General features: G+C 39.9%; 1 protein-coding gene and 1 long non-coding RNA gene across 10 annotated transcripts in view; one reads left to right on the top strand and one right to left on the bottom strand.

Moving 5' to 3' along the window:
• Positions 1-1,352: 1,352 nt before the first annotated feature.
• Positions 1,353-2,501, bottom strand: LOC123969195. Its single transcript, XR_006824673.1, has 2 exons — positions 2,137-2,501; positions 1,353-2,011 (listed from the first exon to the last, which is right to left on the bottom strand). It is a non-coding gene; the product is annotated as an uncharacterized LOC123969195 (long non-coding RNA).
• LOC123969194 (VPS10 domain-containing receptor SorCS1) overlaps positions 1,574-13,728 on the top strand; it is a 171,478-nt gene continuing 159,323 nt past the window's right edge. For all 9 annotated transcript variants that reach the window (XR_006824669.1, XR_006824670.1, XR_006824672.1 and 6 more), the window contains exon 1: positions 1,574-2,410. Coding sequence is in view for 5 of the 9 variants with exons in the window: in XM_046046340.1 (XP_045902296.1) it covers positions 1,694-2,410 (717 nt within the window). In the remaining 4 variants the exon portion in view is untranslated. The remainder of the gene's footprint in view (positions 2,411-13,728) is intronic.

The following is a 13,728-nucleotide window of genomic DNA, read 5'->3' as shown; positions in this document are numbered from 1 at the left end:
TGTGGTGCTCGCTTTGGGTTTGGTTTTTGTGAACTGACCCTTTAAACACAGAAACAAAGCTGTTTTTTTACAAAACACCAACTACAAAAACAAACTCATTTGTATTTGCAAAGATGCAGAATGCATTTTCTTTCAATCATAACCTTGTTTTCATATTATAAATTTAGTCCCCACCCATTAGATATGTTACAACTATAAACATGCAATTAAATGACCTCATTATGATTCATGTGGAGATAAAAATGTGGGATTAGGTAGCTTTTCCCCAGGAAATAGTTAGACGCTCTGCCAACAGAGGGAGAAGGAATGTGGCAGAATGAGCAATACTGAGCTGTAATCACCGCAGATGGGTCATTATAAACATATGACTGTCTTCAAACCAATGTGTTAATATTGCCCACAGAACACTCGCTCCAAACACATGATGCAACATGTGTTAGAAGGAAACATTTATCTGAGCAGGTTTTAACAGTATGTCTGACATTCAAATTCTATAATCCTTTTAGTCTTCCATCTTAATTTATTGTAGCCTATTGATATGTTTCTTTGTGGTAAAATGAATCACCTCTTGAGACACAATCTGCCCATTTTATTCCCTCATGGCAGCATCCTCTGCTGTGAAGGAGAAAGCAGCCAGCTGTTTTAGTAGGCAGTGACCATTTGTATATCCCTTTGTGCTACTAAGTGCTCATCAGCTCTCACCATAACCCCCGGTCATTAGACACAGAGAGCTGCAGGGTTGATATCAAAGAGATGAACTTCCAGTCTTGTTGTTTCCACCAGTTACACTCATTCCTGTCACCAGGAGACAGTCTGGCTGCTTGTTGGGACAAATTATACAGTTTAACATGATATCGCTTTTTTGCAAAGCAGTTAAATATTCATGATTCAGTGCAGCCTGCATGTTTCGCCTTATATGTGTTTTCCAGCTTGCCCTCAGCTGCTCTGGCATGGGCTACAAAAGAAACGCAAAGCTATCATATCATCCTGGAGGGATGCAAGACCAGTTGCAAAATACATGCAGATAGAGATGTGTTGTGTAAAAATCTCATGTTCCTATGTCCCCTGTTGAATTCTTTATTGCTCTTTAATAAGTAATAGAAGCTACCATCCCTGACACTGCACTTAATTGGAAACATATTAATATCTTCCAATTACCGGAATCTACTTGAGACCTAAAACGATTAAACAGGTGCATCATAGGTAAAATAATTCAGTTTCATTTGCAAAATTAAGAGATTTTCTTTCCCTAAAGGCAGGCTGGTAATAAAATCTGCATCAGGAGAAAAAAAAACTACCAGGAATAGCTTCTCAGAAAACGTGGCTGTGAGGAGAAATAAAGAAGCGGCAGCCAGTAGAATAAAATGACTGTATTACTGGCTGCATTAATTATCGCCGACCATATGGTGGAAAATAACAAATATGGAGAAAGACAGTCCAACATTATCCTCCATCGCTCAGTCTGGATCCTCAGCTCCTCCCCCATGCGTGCGGGGCTTGATTTGATCAAATCCTTCAACTTGGACCACTTAGGCTCAGCCGCACTTTTTACAACACTGCATTTGGGCAACGCCACAACTTGCGCAGCACTTCATCTTCAACAGCCGAGCGGAATTTCACACCCCGAAAAGGCAGCGAGAGGAGTGGGGAGAAAAGACTTCCAGCATCCACAGCATCCTTCTCTATCTCAGAAATGGAGAGGGAGGTCATATTTTGCCCAAAGTGGCATGGTGCGCTTTGGTTTTTGCTTTTGATGATGCTCTGTTCCTTTCATGCCGCCAATGCTGAGATAACTTGCAGGTCATGCCAGCCTGGAAATAAGTGGCGTGCACAGCAGTTACTGCTGAAATTCGACACAAGTCAATCCGCAACAGGATTAAAGGAAGAAGTTTTGGGACATGGGGATGGGGCAGGGAGATCCGGTGCTGCAAGTGCTGAAAGTCGGCGGCTCCGTTGCGTAGCTGGGTCTGCTGAATGCGCTCCGGATCGGACGGAATACAAAGAGCCAAGGCTGAAACGGAATACAGACAAGATGCACACAAAAGGCGAAATTGGTGAGAGCGAGTTTGCAAACATGAAAGTTTCTCATGTTAATATGAGTGGTCAGCAGAAGGCCAGTGGTGGTGCAGGTTTTACCTCTGCCACCCGCTACAGAAAGCGCGCCAGAAGGGACAGTGATGATAATAAAGCCAGATCCCCCGGTTCAACCCAGAGTCAAGAACCGGGAGAGAGCAGGAGCTCAGCGGCCGGACGCAGAGTGCCGCGCTCTGAATTGCGCTGGAGCGGAGAGGAGCGGAGAGCCGCCGGTCAGAGGCAGGAGGAACTAAAACTTAACAGTTCAACGTTCGCCTTGACCGGGGATTCATCTCACAACCAGGCTATGGTGCACTGGTCCGGGCAGAACAGCAGTGTAAGTGATTTATTATGTCCACTTTAAGCATCACCGGCCGTATGCGCGAGGAGAGAAATGTGCGCTTAGGAACCAAATCTCTGTTGGCCGTTTAAAATGAGTGTGTCGGTCCCTCTGTGTGTGTACGTGTGTGAGAGAGAAAGGGAGAGTCCAAAAGAGAGGCATCCTTCTTTAATTAGTCACCCCCAAGTTATGAGATTAAACTGCTGCAGACTTGTGTCTGAATTAATGACAACACGTGATAACACTTTCAGTATAATAATGAATTTTAGTATTAAGACACGCCACTGATTGTATTCTATAATTTCAGCTGATGTTATTTAAACCACAATATTTTGATCACAAATTAAAAGTAAGCCTAAAAATTCATGCACTATTGGTCCCTTGATGGCTTTTAAGTTGTAGAGAGAGAGCATCACCTCAAGTAGAGGAGGAAGAGTAAAAGAGAGAGAGAGTGAGAGAATGGGCTTTATCTTAGTAGCTTCTTCAGTCTGAACAGCTAAACTGATGTAAGGTAAAATCTGCTCCTGTTGAGCAGGGAGTATCTCTGACCAGAGGGCAGGATTTTCAAGTAGCTATAGGTTGTGGGAGAGGTTAAGCAATTTCAACCCTCCACCTTCCTTTTCTGAAGCCAGGTTTCCTGGTCACAGCCTTCAGCGCCTGCGAACTTTGGGGCTTCAGTGGCCTCTCTGCTTAGCCTCATTGATCACTGGCATTTCATCCTTTCATAATGACAGGAATGAGATTATCAGGGCTTTGTAATCAGGCTTTATCAGTGTGGCAGGTCATGGAAGGAGTAAATCCTAAGGGAGGGAGGATGTTTACAGGTGCTCCATACTGTAGAGCAGGTTATATGTTGTTCATTTATTTGCTCTGTATTTGGGAGGGAGCAGCAGGAGCTGCACTAGGCCTAAGTGTCCAATCTCAATTTATTTTTGGTACCCCTTTTGTATATAGCCTAACTGTGTAGAAATAGTCATGTACAAAATGTGGACAGATTCATATCTTTTGTCAGCATCTCAAATCAAAAAGGTTTAATAATGTTTTTCTTTTAACACACACACACACACACACACACACACACACACACACACACACACACACACACACACACACAGAATAAAAATAATGAATATGTAATAAAAGACCAATCAATACTTGACTATCATTTCAGCTCTAAAATATTTGGTTTGGTTTGGTAACAATTCTGAAACTTGTTTGGCAAGTATGGCAAATTTTCAAATGATGCAGACTTACGCTGCACATGAATGTCCACAGTACAAAAAAGTGAGCATTTCGTAATTGTGTGGGTGTTTCCACATCCCTGTCCAGTTGATGACTCACCTGAGTTCAGCTCCCTTCTGTCGCACCTCTAAAGTGGGGTCACAAGTTATGGAATTTATTCAAATGTCCTCCAGTTTTGTGTAAATAAAACACAACATGGGAGAGAATGAGTCAGAGTATGTGGCGTTTGAGTCCAAACAGTGATGTCAAAGTATGTCATAATGCCCTTTTTAAAAGAACCACTTGAATGTTGCAGAAGTCTCTGCTTGAGTCCCTGAGCAGCCTCTCTCCTTGGAGCATTGATATGTAGTGTATCTACATTTATATTGTAGCCCACAGTGCTAGAGGACTTGTCACTCTGCAGTGTCATCCAGCACATTTTCATTATTTGTTTACTAGCTGCCTTTTATGCATCATTTTGTTCATTCTTTAGAGAAAACTAATACTAGTAGAAAAAGAGAAAGAAGCGTTGTCTTGTGCTGAATCTGAGCATCAATCAGAACCTATACAAACATGCTTTCTGTTGTATCCCCAGTGATAATCTTAGCCTAAATGCAATTTTAGATTATTGCTTTAAACTTTAATTAACATGGGAAGAAGAAAGTCTTTGGGCAGCTTAACCAGAAAAGCATTGGAGCACAGTTCAAATGTATTCATTTGCTGCAAGGACTGATATCTCGACACGACTGCTTCTTCTTCAGAGTCGAAATATAATTAGCATGGACTGAGAATCGAAGGCAATAAAATGTAGAAATCGTCTTTTTATCCCACAAAATCTGCCGTCCTTGGAAAAAAAAAAAAAAAAGCAAGCATTTGTCCTCAAACAGGGCTTTCCATGATTCAGTGTCCTGACTGTTCCACAACTACACGGCTCGGTGTTACACCCACACCACTTAGCCTTGTCTGTAACAAAACCAATTACAGTCAAACACGTATCACCAGCTCCCATGCCCTCCACTCCGCTTCTGACTGAAATTCCATCCTGTGCCTCAGGTGTTTCTGTGGGATTGACAGACATCTGTAGCTCATGGCAAAAAGTGACCTTACAGTGGAGGCATGTCAAAAACAGAGGATCTTTACATTTTTCATGGTTATTTTTGTTTTGAAAACAAAGCAGGCATTACTATTTAGAAGCCCTATTTTGATTTTTTGATATCCATAGATGCTGCTTGTGTGACTATGAAAGAATTTACCCCTATTCTTTCAGTTGATGTGAACAAGTTACTCCAGTTGTGCGAGAATAGAGGATCTCGCATTAAATATGTAGAGTTGTTGCTATAAGCAGGAACAGACATCCTCTGTCTTTACAATCTGAGCCGCTGTATAAATAAACAGATGAGTCAACAACATGCCATGGAGCTAAAGTGAAAAGGATACAGATAAGGGCTTTGCTGCTCTTAATATTTAACCTTTAAGGCATTTACAAAGCTTGTCTTTAAACCATCCCACATTACTGAAGGCCTGTATGTCAGATTGGATTTGGAGGTTATAATTATGACTCAGGAAACATTGCCCACAGAAGCCATATAGGCCTTGTACAGCAAATACAGGGAAACACACGTTATAATGAGTACAAACACATACACAGCAGCTGAATGGGCAGCACTTCATTTAATAAATGATGGTAAATGTCATTATGATAAGACAGGGACGCAGACTGTAGACGTGTAAACATAGAACAACAAGGCACTATGCCCGTTGTGCGTGTGCTTGCATATTCATTTGTTCTGGTATATGAGCAGTACTGTAAAAATAAATGTGCGTTGTGTTTACATTCCCTTCAGCTCTAAGCGTTCTGATTTCAAGCTTTACTTTGGAACGCGTTTTCACTCAAAGTCCATGATCTGATCATGATCCAAGTTAGGGCTGCATGATGTTTCTTGTTTAATTGATAAGAAGCACCTTCAGTGAAGACAAGGCTCACATGACTTCATTTGTTGCTATTTTGTTCAAAATTGAGTGTAAGGGGAACTGACTGACATGTTGAAATTTCTTTATCAATGTAAGATCATTGAAGTCAGTAGATGATCCTGACTGAGTTTTGGGACGACTGGCCAAGCATTTTCTGACAAGATGTCGACAAGAGGATTTTGAAAACTTTGACATTTTCAATGCGGAAGGCCAGATACAGGGGAGATACAGGGGAGATACGTGGGAGGCGTTTGCCCTAGGGGATTGCTGCCAGAACGCCTTTCAGCCAGGGGGGTCTTAAAGCTGGGAGCCCTCTCCAAGATGCTGTGTTTTTGTTCATTTTACTCTCTTTGTGTTTTAGAAGGTGTATAATATAGTTTTATGGCTTTTCGTTGGTTTTATTCTCAATTTGGTTTAAATATAGGAAAGGTGCTATATAAATGGAGTAAAAAGATGTATAAAATAAAAGTGTATTATTATTTATCATACAGATGACTTGAGAGATTAAAATGATGAAATTTTTACTTTAGGCCATGCCGTTTCTGAGATAATTGTGAAAACATAAACTTTATTACACCTTGAGTTCAGTGAGTGTCGTTATACCTGTACCTAAGTAGTCGATAGAATTTGCAACTCACCTGCCAAAACTTTTCACCGAGAAAAATAATAAGAATACTATGAGTGACAATAAGAACTTTATACAGAGTCACAATTGGCAACACCACCTTAATAAGCCCTTCAAGACACACCCATAGACTGTATAAAGAAGTGTACGTAGCCAGGTGATGTCACCCGCTGGTTTGTGGACTATCGTTTTGAAGGCTCAAGTTTGGCGTATTGGCTGTTGCCATCTTCATCTTGTTTTTTTGGAACAAGAAGTGACCATATTTGGATGAGAGGGTGGAGCTAAATGCTGTAAAATTGCAGATATCTTCATGTGACACTTGGCTGTTTTTAACTATTTTGCATATTAGTTTTTTTTAAGTGAAAGATATGGTACAGCCATAAAACGCTGTAACAGAAAAAATATTTGTTAATGGGACGTAACAATATTTTAAAACTCTTACAGTATTGGTGGTCTGTTGTGAATGGAGGGAATGTGGAGATTAGCCCGGACTGATGTTAGATTCCTGGCCTGATTTATTATCCAAGCCCGGCCCTAATTGACAGATTAAAAAGAGGAACGAATTTTGACTCTAAGCCAAGCTTTCTGAGATAATTGCAAAAATGTAAACTAGATTGCTACAGCGCAACCTTGAGGTCAGTAAGTGTAGTCTGCTTATGTGCCTGAGTAGGGAGCGGAATTTGCAAATTTTGGTGACTTTTTGCTGCATTAACACTTCTAGCAGTGAAAAAGAAGATGAAGAATGAGATAAATATAACAATTTGTCTCCAGCAGCAGGCTTCACTGCTTGGACCCCTAAAAATACAAATACACTATTGCTCTGTTTAACACAATCAAAATCTAATAAATCTGTATTTATTAGGGAGATATATATATATATATATATATATATTCACAAACTACAGGCTAAATTGAGTCCCCATTTGTAGAATTATAAGTGAAATATTAGACAATCCTTGTGAAAATGAGTGCAGTTTATGTGTTAATTTGAGCCTCCATTCTCAGTGTCTACATGTGGGATTCGTTGTCTGCCACCCTCTCTTTTTGATACTACCACTGAGGAGTGCCAAAGCTGAACATTTTATATTCATGTTGCTTTAATTAACCCAGTACTGAAACATGTGACAGCACTATGCAAACTCACCCTGTGCTAACATGTCATTGGTGTTCTGAAAAAGTTACTGAACTCAGTAATTCGATTTCTAATCATTGGACTGGTCCAGAAAACAAAGGCTCATCGGAACCTCCATAAGAACCGCTGAAACATTTGGATACTGCTTTTTCATCTTTTACATCACCATGTCAGAACTGTACTCACACCAGTGTTACCTACCTATTGCCATTTATAATTATGGAGAGAGAGAAACACAACTGATCAAACAAATCCCTGCTGAGTTCCTGTTACTGGCAGAGCGGCACTGAGATTTAAAAAAAAAAAAAAGAAGGTGACAGGCAAATAGCAGTCTCACCGTGGGGCCTGTGGCATATTGCTCAGATAGATGTACAACATGCACCGGGACAGTATTATTTACATTATGAAATGTCAGACATTGAGTACTGTACTTTGCTCTGTCACTCAGACGGATTAAGGCTGACATATTAAGTTGAGCTTTGATGTTTCCAGAGACGGAGGACATGTCCTGCTGGAACATGTCCAATAAAAGCAGAACAGAAGCAGGTAAACTTTAAAATGAAACCCTTCAGAGACAACAGTGGTCTCTGTTTTTCTCGCACAGACACACATGTAGATGTATCAAAAGACTTTGTCACCAATTAATGAGGAGTCGATCACATGACACCCTTTGAAGCGTTGTGAGAAACTCGCTCACATATGCCATCCCAGTTGACAGTCTCGCACTACCTCTCTAGATGTTGAGGGAAAATGTGGCTGTCTATGCGTTCTCATAGCCATGGCAACGCCCAATTTACTGCCGATGCCAGATCTGTTGCACCAAAGTCACGTCTCTACTGGTATTCTCTCTACGCCATCAAGCCTTCATAATTTGCTAATTTTCACACACATGAGGGCTGACAACACCACACGGAGTTGCAGGACGAGCTATAATTTCAACACATTTCCAACCTGCTCATCCGAGATGGCAGAAATCTAACATGCAATTTAGGAAAGACATGCTAAATTGACAAGATTTGTGCAGCAGGGGATAGTGGTTAGTGGTTACAACTTACTCTTTGATATAAAGTGCAGTATTATCTGATAGTTTGTCAAGTCTGTAAAATATTTGTTGTCTTGTTGAAAAAGCGCAACGCATTGGAGATTGTGTTAAAATTAATGATTTTTTTCAGGCAAAGCTTTAGCATACATCTGCTAAACAACTACATACAGAGTCTATATAGCCATGCTAGCAGCATGGCTGTATAGATGCCAGTTTCGGCCTGTCAGTTGGTCCACCACTTTTGCCCAGACAGAAATCTCATCAACAACAAAATGGATTGTCATAAAGTTCTATACAGACATTCATGGTCCTCAGAGGACAAACCCTACAGAGTTTGGTGACTTTTGCTCTTGTGCCATTATTAGGTTTTGTTTTTTAGCTAAATATTTTGACCAACTATTAGATAGATTTCCATAATTTTTGACATTTTTAACAGATGTTTAGGGTGCCCAGAGGATACATTTGAATGACTTCGGTCCTCCACTGACTCTTCCTCCAGCAGGTCAAACACCTACTTGATGGGTTGGAACACAAGTTAGTATCCAGAGTAGCAGTTGCAGGAGGACGCATTGTAATGACTTTGGTGATCCTCTTACTTCTCTTCTAGCACCACCATGAAGTTTGTGCTGCTGATATTTGGTGCTCACATTCATGTTTTCCTCAGGATTAATTGTATTCACTTTGCTGATCCCCTGACTTTTGTATCCGGCACCACCATCAGTTCAAACTTAAAATTTGTCCAGTACTTTTCTATCTGCAAAACTAATGATATTCCCATCAGCATCAAATGTACGTTGTGTTTTGTGTTAATTAGCAAATATTAGCATGCTAACATGCTAAACTACGATGGTCAAGAGGTTAAAAATATACCTGCTAAACATCTGCATGTTAGCAATGTCAGTATGAGCATGTTGGCATGCCAATGTTAACATTTCACTCAAAGCACTGCTGTGCCTAGGTACAGCCTCACAGCTACGAGCATGGCTGTAGACTCTTATTTTAAACTAAACAAATTTTAAGCCGAATGAATAGCAATGCAGTGGAGTGTGGTTCATTAAAATGTTCATTTTTTAATACTTGCAAAATCATAAGTAGCCATTTGTTACCTTGGCCTAAAATAAAACAATAAAATTAAAAATGACCATTGGTCAATCTTAGTATAAAATAATGGGGAACAAGAGAAGTGAAAACTTAATTAGAACCTGAAAGTAACCCCTATATTACACAGTTTGGATATTATGTTGAGCACTGAAGTTCCTGTGACCTGTAAGACCTGAATCAACTGAATCTGGTAATATTTTTCAATTTTATTTCTTCATGTTCACAGATTTGATGGACCTCCTGAAGGAATGTTTCTGACTGACTTATATTCACGCATACATATCTTCAGATCTCTAAGACAGTTCAAATACAATTCTTGTATAATGTGGTCAAAGAAACAGGTCAGTTTTTCTAAATAGATAATTAGTTGTCTTCTTCGTTAACACTTTAGTGAAGTTAACATTTTATTAACTTGCAAAGCACATTCTAATTTAGACAGCTGAAGTATGTCGCAGGTGTTAATGCAACTCTCCCACAGGAATAAACAACATTGTTTCTGCACTTTATGACATGTAAAAGTTGAGAGAAGATTTATAATTAAGTAATTTACCCACAAATTCCTTTGGCATTTACTTTTCTGTAGCAGCAATTAGGGTGTGTTTATTTTAAATATACTTAATTATATAACTTTTCTCCTCACTTGCTACTTTTCTGAGCTCTTTCTTCTTGTCTACTGTTAAACATATTCAGTTTACAGCAAAAACAACACATTTTGGATGCATGTACAAAATACAGGTGATTATCCACCTTTTACAAAATGTTGGTAAAAATGGGAAAATCTGAAGTTGTATCTTCTGGTGAGAGTTGCGAATTGCACCCCCCTGCCCTTTCCAAGCGAGTTGTATAAGCTACGGTGCCTGAGACAGGACAAAAGATGTCCTCTGTGACACACATTACACATTTGTGTGCACAGTGGCAAAGCACTATAAAAAAAACACCAATTTTTTTTAAAGCAAATTCAGAAAGTATCCATTATAGGTCACTTGATAGGCACACGGTCTTATGTGTCACTATTAGCAGTAAACTAAATGCATGTTTTCCTTCAGGGCAGTATTCAACAGAAGTTTAGCTGCTGATCTGAGCTTCCTTGCTGTTACCATTTTATTGCCAATAATGTTCATCAGCTGTTTGACTCACGAAGGTAAGGGCACATTTCTGTCCACGTTGCAAAGCCATTACAGAGCGCTGTAGAATAACTACATTAAATTTCAATCCAACAACATATTTTTTTCTACCAGGGCAGTAAAAGTTTAGCTGGCTAATGCTTCCATGCTGTAAGCTAAGGTTACCGTTTTATTGCCAATTACTGATCAGCTGATAGTCTTGCTACCGTAACCGGAAAAGCCAAACCACCACGCGAGAACAACAAGGCTACATGAAATTAATCCAACTACATATTTTACAGAAGTGGACAGGAGAAACACGCCACCTCTGTCGGTGATTATGTCCAGCTTCTTGCAAAAGCTATAAAACAACAGCTTTCATTTGCATCGCTAAAGTCCGACTAACTTAATTACCTGTCCAACAGAAAACAGACAACTTCAGCTCCGCTTTGAAAACATCTGGCCCACATCAAAGCCTTCCATCTGGGAAAATCCACACCGATTACGTCTGTGATTTTTTGCCGTCATCTGTCTGCATCTGTCGGACTGCTCGTGCTTCATGGTATAAAGATCCACAGACTGTCGGCTCTTGTGCTAAATAAAACGTGTGTCTCTTACTTCTAATAAACCAGAGGACTGCTCAGAGACTGTTTATTATCATTATTACGTTCTCTTCTTCTTCTACGGACGCATTTAATGTATTGATGGGCGTCTACACTGCCGGAATTATACAAGCAGCAGACGAACGCCGTGATGATGAAACGCACTCTGTAGCGCTGTTTGACCGTCGTTTGCTATTGTAGAAACATGACGACACAACACTGCGACCTCCATAGGAGGGGGTGCCTGCAGTTATGTAGATATAAATGTCTCATTCTAAGGTAATAAAAATATTCATTATTCATTATGTGAGGTCTTTATACACCACTGAAAACAGTTATGGATCTTATATTGCATTTCTGTCAATAGATCCTCAGAAATATTACACACTAAACCTTTAACAATGTAACACATTAAGCCATAGATGTGGCTGTGTGGGTCTTATCCTTCTGTTGGAGAAGATGTAACATCTCTAAGTGGATTTGGTCACATTTGATACATTTATAAAATGCCTAAATCTGACAGTTCTTGTGCATTATTTCCCTTAAATCTGTGTCCATGTTCCTTTCTGCCTCTTCTCCTCTCTCTCTCCCTCCGCTGTGCTCACATGCACCTTGTGTCTTGGCCACACTCATCCTGTGTAACGCTGCAATTACAATGTGCGCTTCGAAATCAGCTTGTGAACATCCAATTTCAACGCAGGCAGAGTCTAATCTGTATGTTTTCAGACCTGTTACTTAACACATCCTGTTGAGAGGAGAGAATGGAAAAAAAAAAAAAATTCCCAGAAAAGACACATTGAAACAACAAACATAACCAAAGCCGCTGTGTGGGCTAAGCGATCCTTCGGGTACGTGCCTGGGAGTGATCAGGCAGGCGGACGCTGTCACGCTCCAATGAGCAGCGTTTACTTGCCATCAGGCTGCATATGCCCATAAACACACTTCCCAGTCCCGCTCTCTTTCTAGAAGCAACAATCCCATGTGAAAAGCTCAGAAATAAGTCATTATTTCCTTTAGTCTGAAGTTATATGCTGTAAAACTCCCGGTCTCTAGAGTTGTCAGGGGCTTCCTGTAGGCAGGCTCTTAACAAAAAATAAACACTATGTGGATAATGTGTTGGGGCACTTTGAGCCAAGCTTGTGAGGCCTCAGGAATGCACGTGTTATTTCAGTAAGTGCCCTTAGGTTCTCCTGAGGGTATCATTCCTATTCATCTGTCCTTTCTAAGTTCTTTTCAATAACACAATGCAAACATTTGTGCTTGTGTTTTTTCGCAACCCACTCAATTAGTGACCCCTTCAATTTACAGTGGGACTGTCTTGTACTGTTCAAACAGAAATTCATTCACTCCCAGCGTGGATGATAAGGACGTCACAAAGGAGGCTGGTGATTTATGGAAACACTTCTTTGGTTCCTTTCTTTTTTTAGAGATATAAAATTCTACAAACTATGCATCCATTTAAGCAGTAATTGCTTTTGTGTTTTTGTCTAACTCACTCATGACATTAGGTATTCTTAGTAGGGGTGGGGAAACAATGGGATTTTATTAACTTAAAATCCAGTATCAAATATGCATATCTGAATCCACAGCTTTGCACATTTGTAAGGAGCTAAAGTTATAAATGACTAAAACTCAAATATTCAATTGAGATATTTAATCACATGCTGCACTTCATTGTTGTACACAACCAATAGCCACAACCTGAAAATTAGATTAGCATTGAAATGTTGATTTAAAACGACTGTGACACACTAAACACAAGCTACTTTCTCCAAATACTGGAGGACCTAATTCAGAACTATTGTTGATGAAGTTAAAATGATCAAATGATATGTATAAAAGTTTAAACGGGAGATTCTCACTAGTGAAATAGATGTCAGCGGGACATTTTTCCACATTTGTTGTAAACATGTTTAGAAAATTGTCCAAGTGCACTCCACAGTTCACTCAAGGGGTACTGTAGCTTTAACCAGATATTCTCAATAATTTACTATTTTTCTTAACAATGATGGAAAAATCTGAATTTGTCATTTCCCCTTAAAGCTGTGTCAAGTTATTCACATGTAACTGTCATTAACCACATGTAGACCACCTGTAGTAGACACCCTGTCCAGTAGTCATGTCTTTGACCTCACACAATGACTTTGTTGTCTAGCTACCTAGACCTTGTGAGTAAAGGCAAAGTCACAAAAACTGCCATCATATCACCATGTCTGCATTTATACCCACAGTACAAATGGGGATAATGGCACACACTTGGCATTGGACGACCCAAGTGTACATTAAAAGTGACGGAAAATAGTTGTGTAAAATGGGCAGAAAGTAAAGTAGCCGTCAGAGTGTTGGTTTCAGAAAGTAAAACAAATAGTTGGATGCAACCTTCCATTTCCAACATTTGAAAGGTGTGGGGGAAGGGGCTTTCCGATGCTGTTCGACGATCTGTCGTGCATCTAATGAGACCACAGTTGTCTTCGACGGACCTGAAAGTGAGTTGTGATCTATTAAAAGCTCATTCTCT

The sequence above is a fragment of the Micropterus dolomieu genome, linkage group LG04 (assembly GCF_021292245.1).
Source record: "Micropterus dolomieu isolate WLL.071019.BEF.003 ecotype Adirondacks linkage group LG04, ASM2129224v1, whole genome shotgun sequence".
Taxonomy (NCBI): Eukaryota; Metazoa; Chordata; class Actinopteri; order Centrarchiformes; family Centrarchidae; genus Micropterus; species Micropterus dolomieu.
This window is presented reverse-complemented; position numbering and strand designations above follow the sequence as displayed.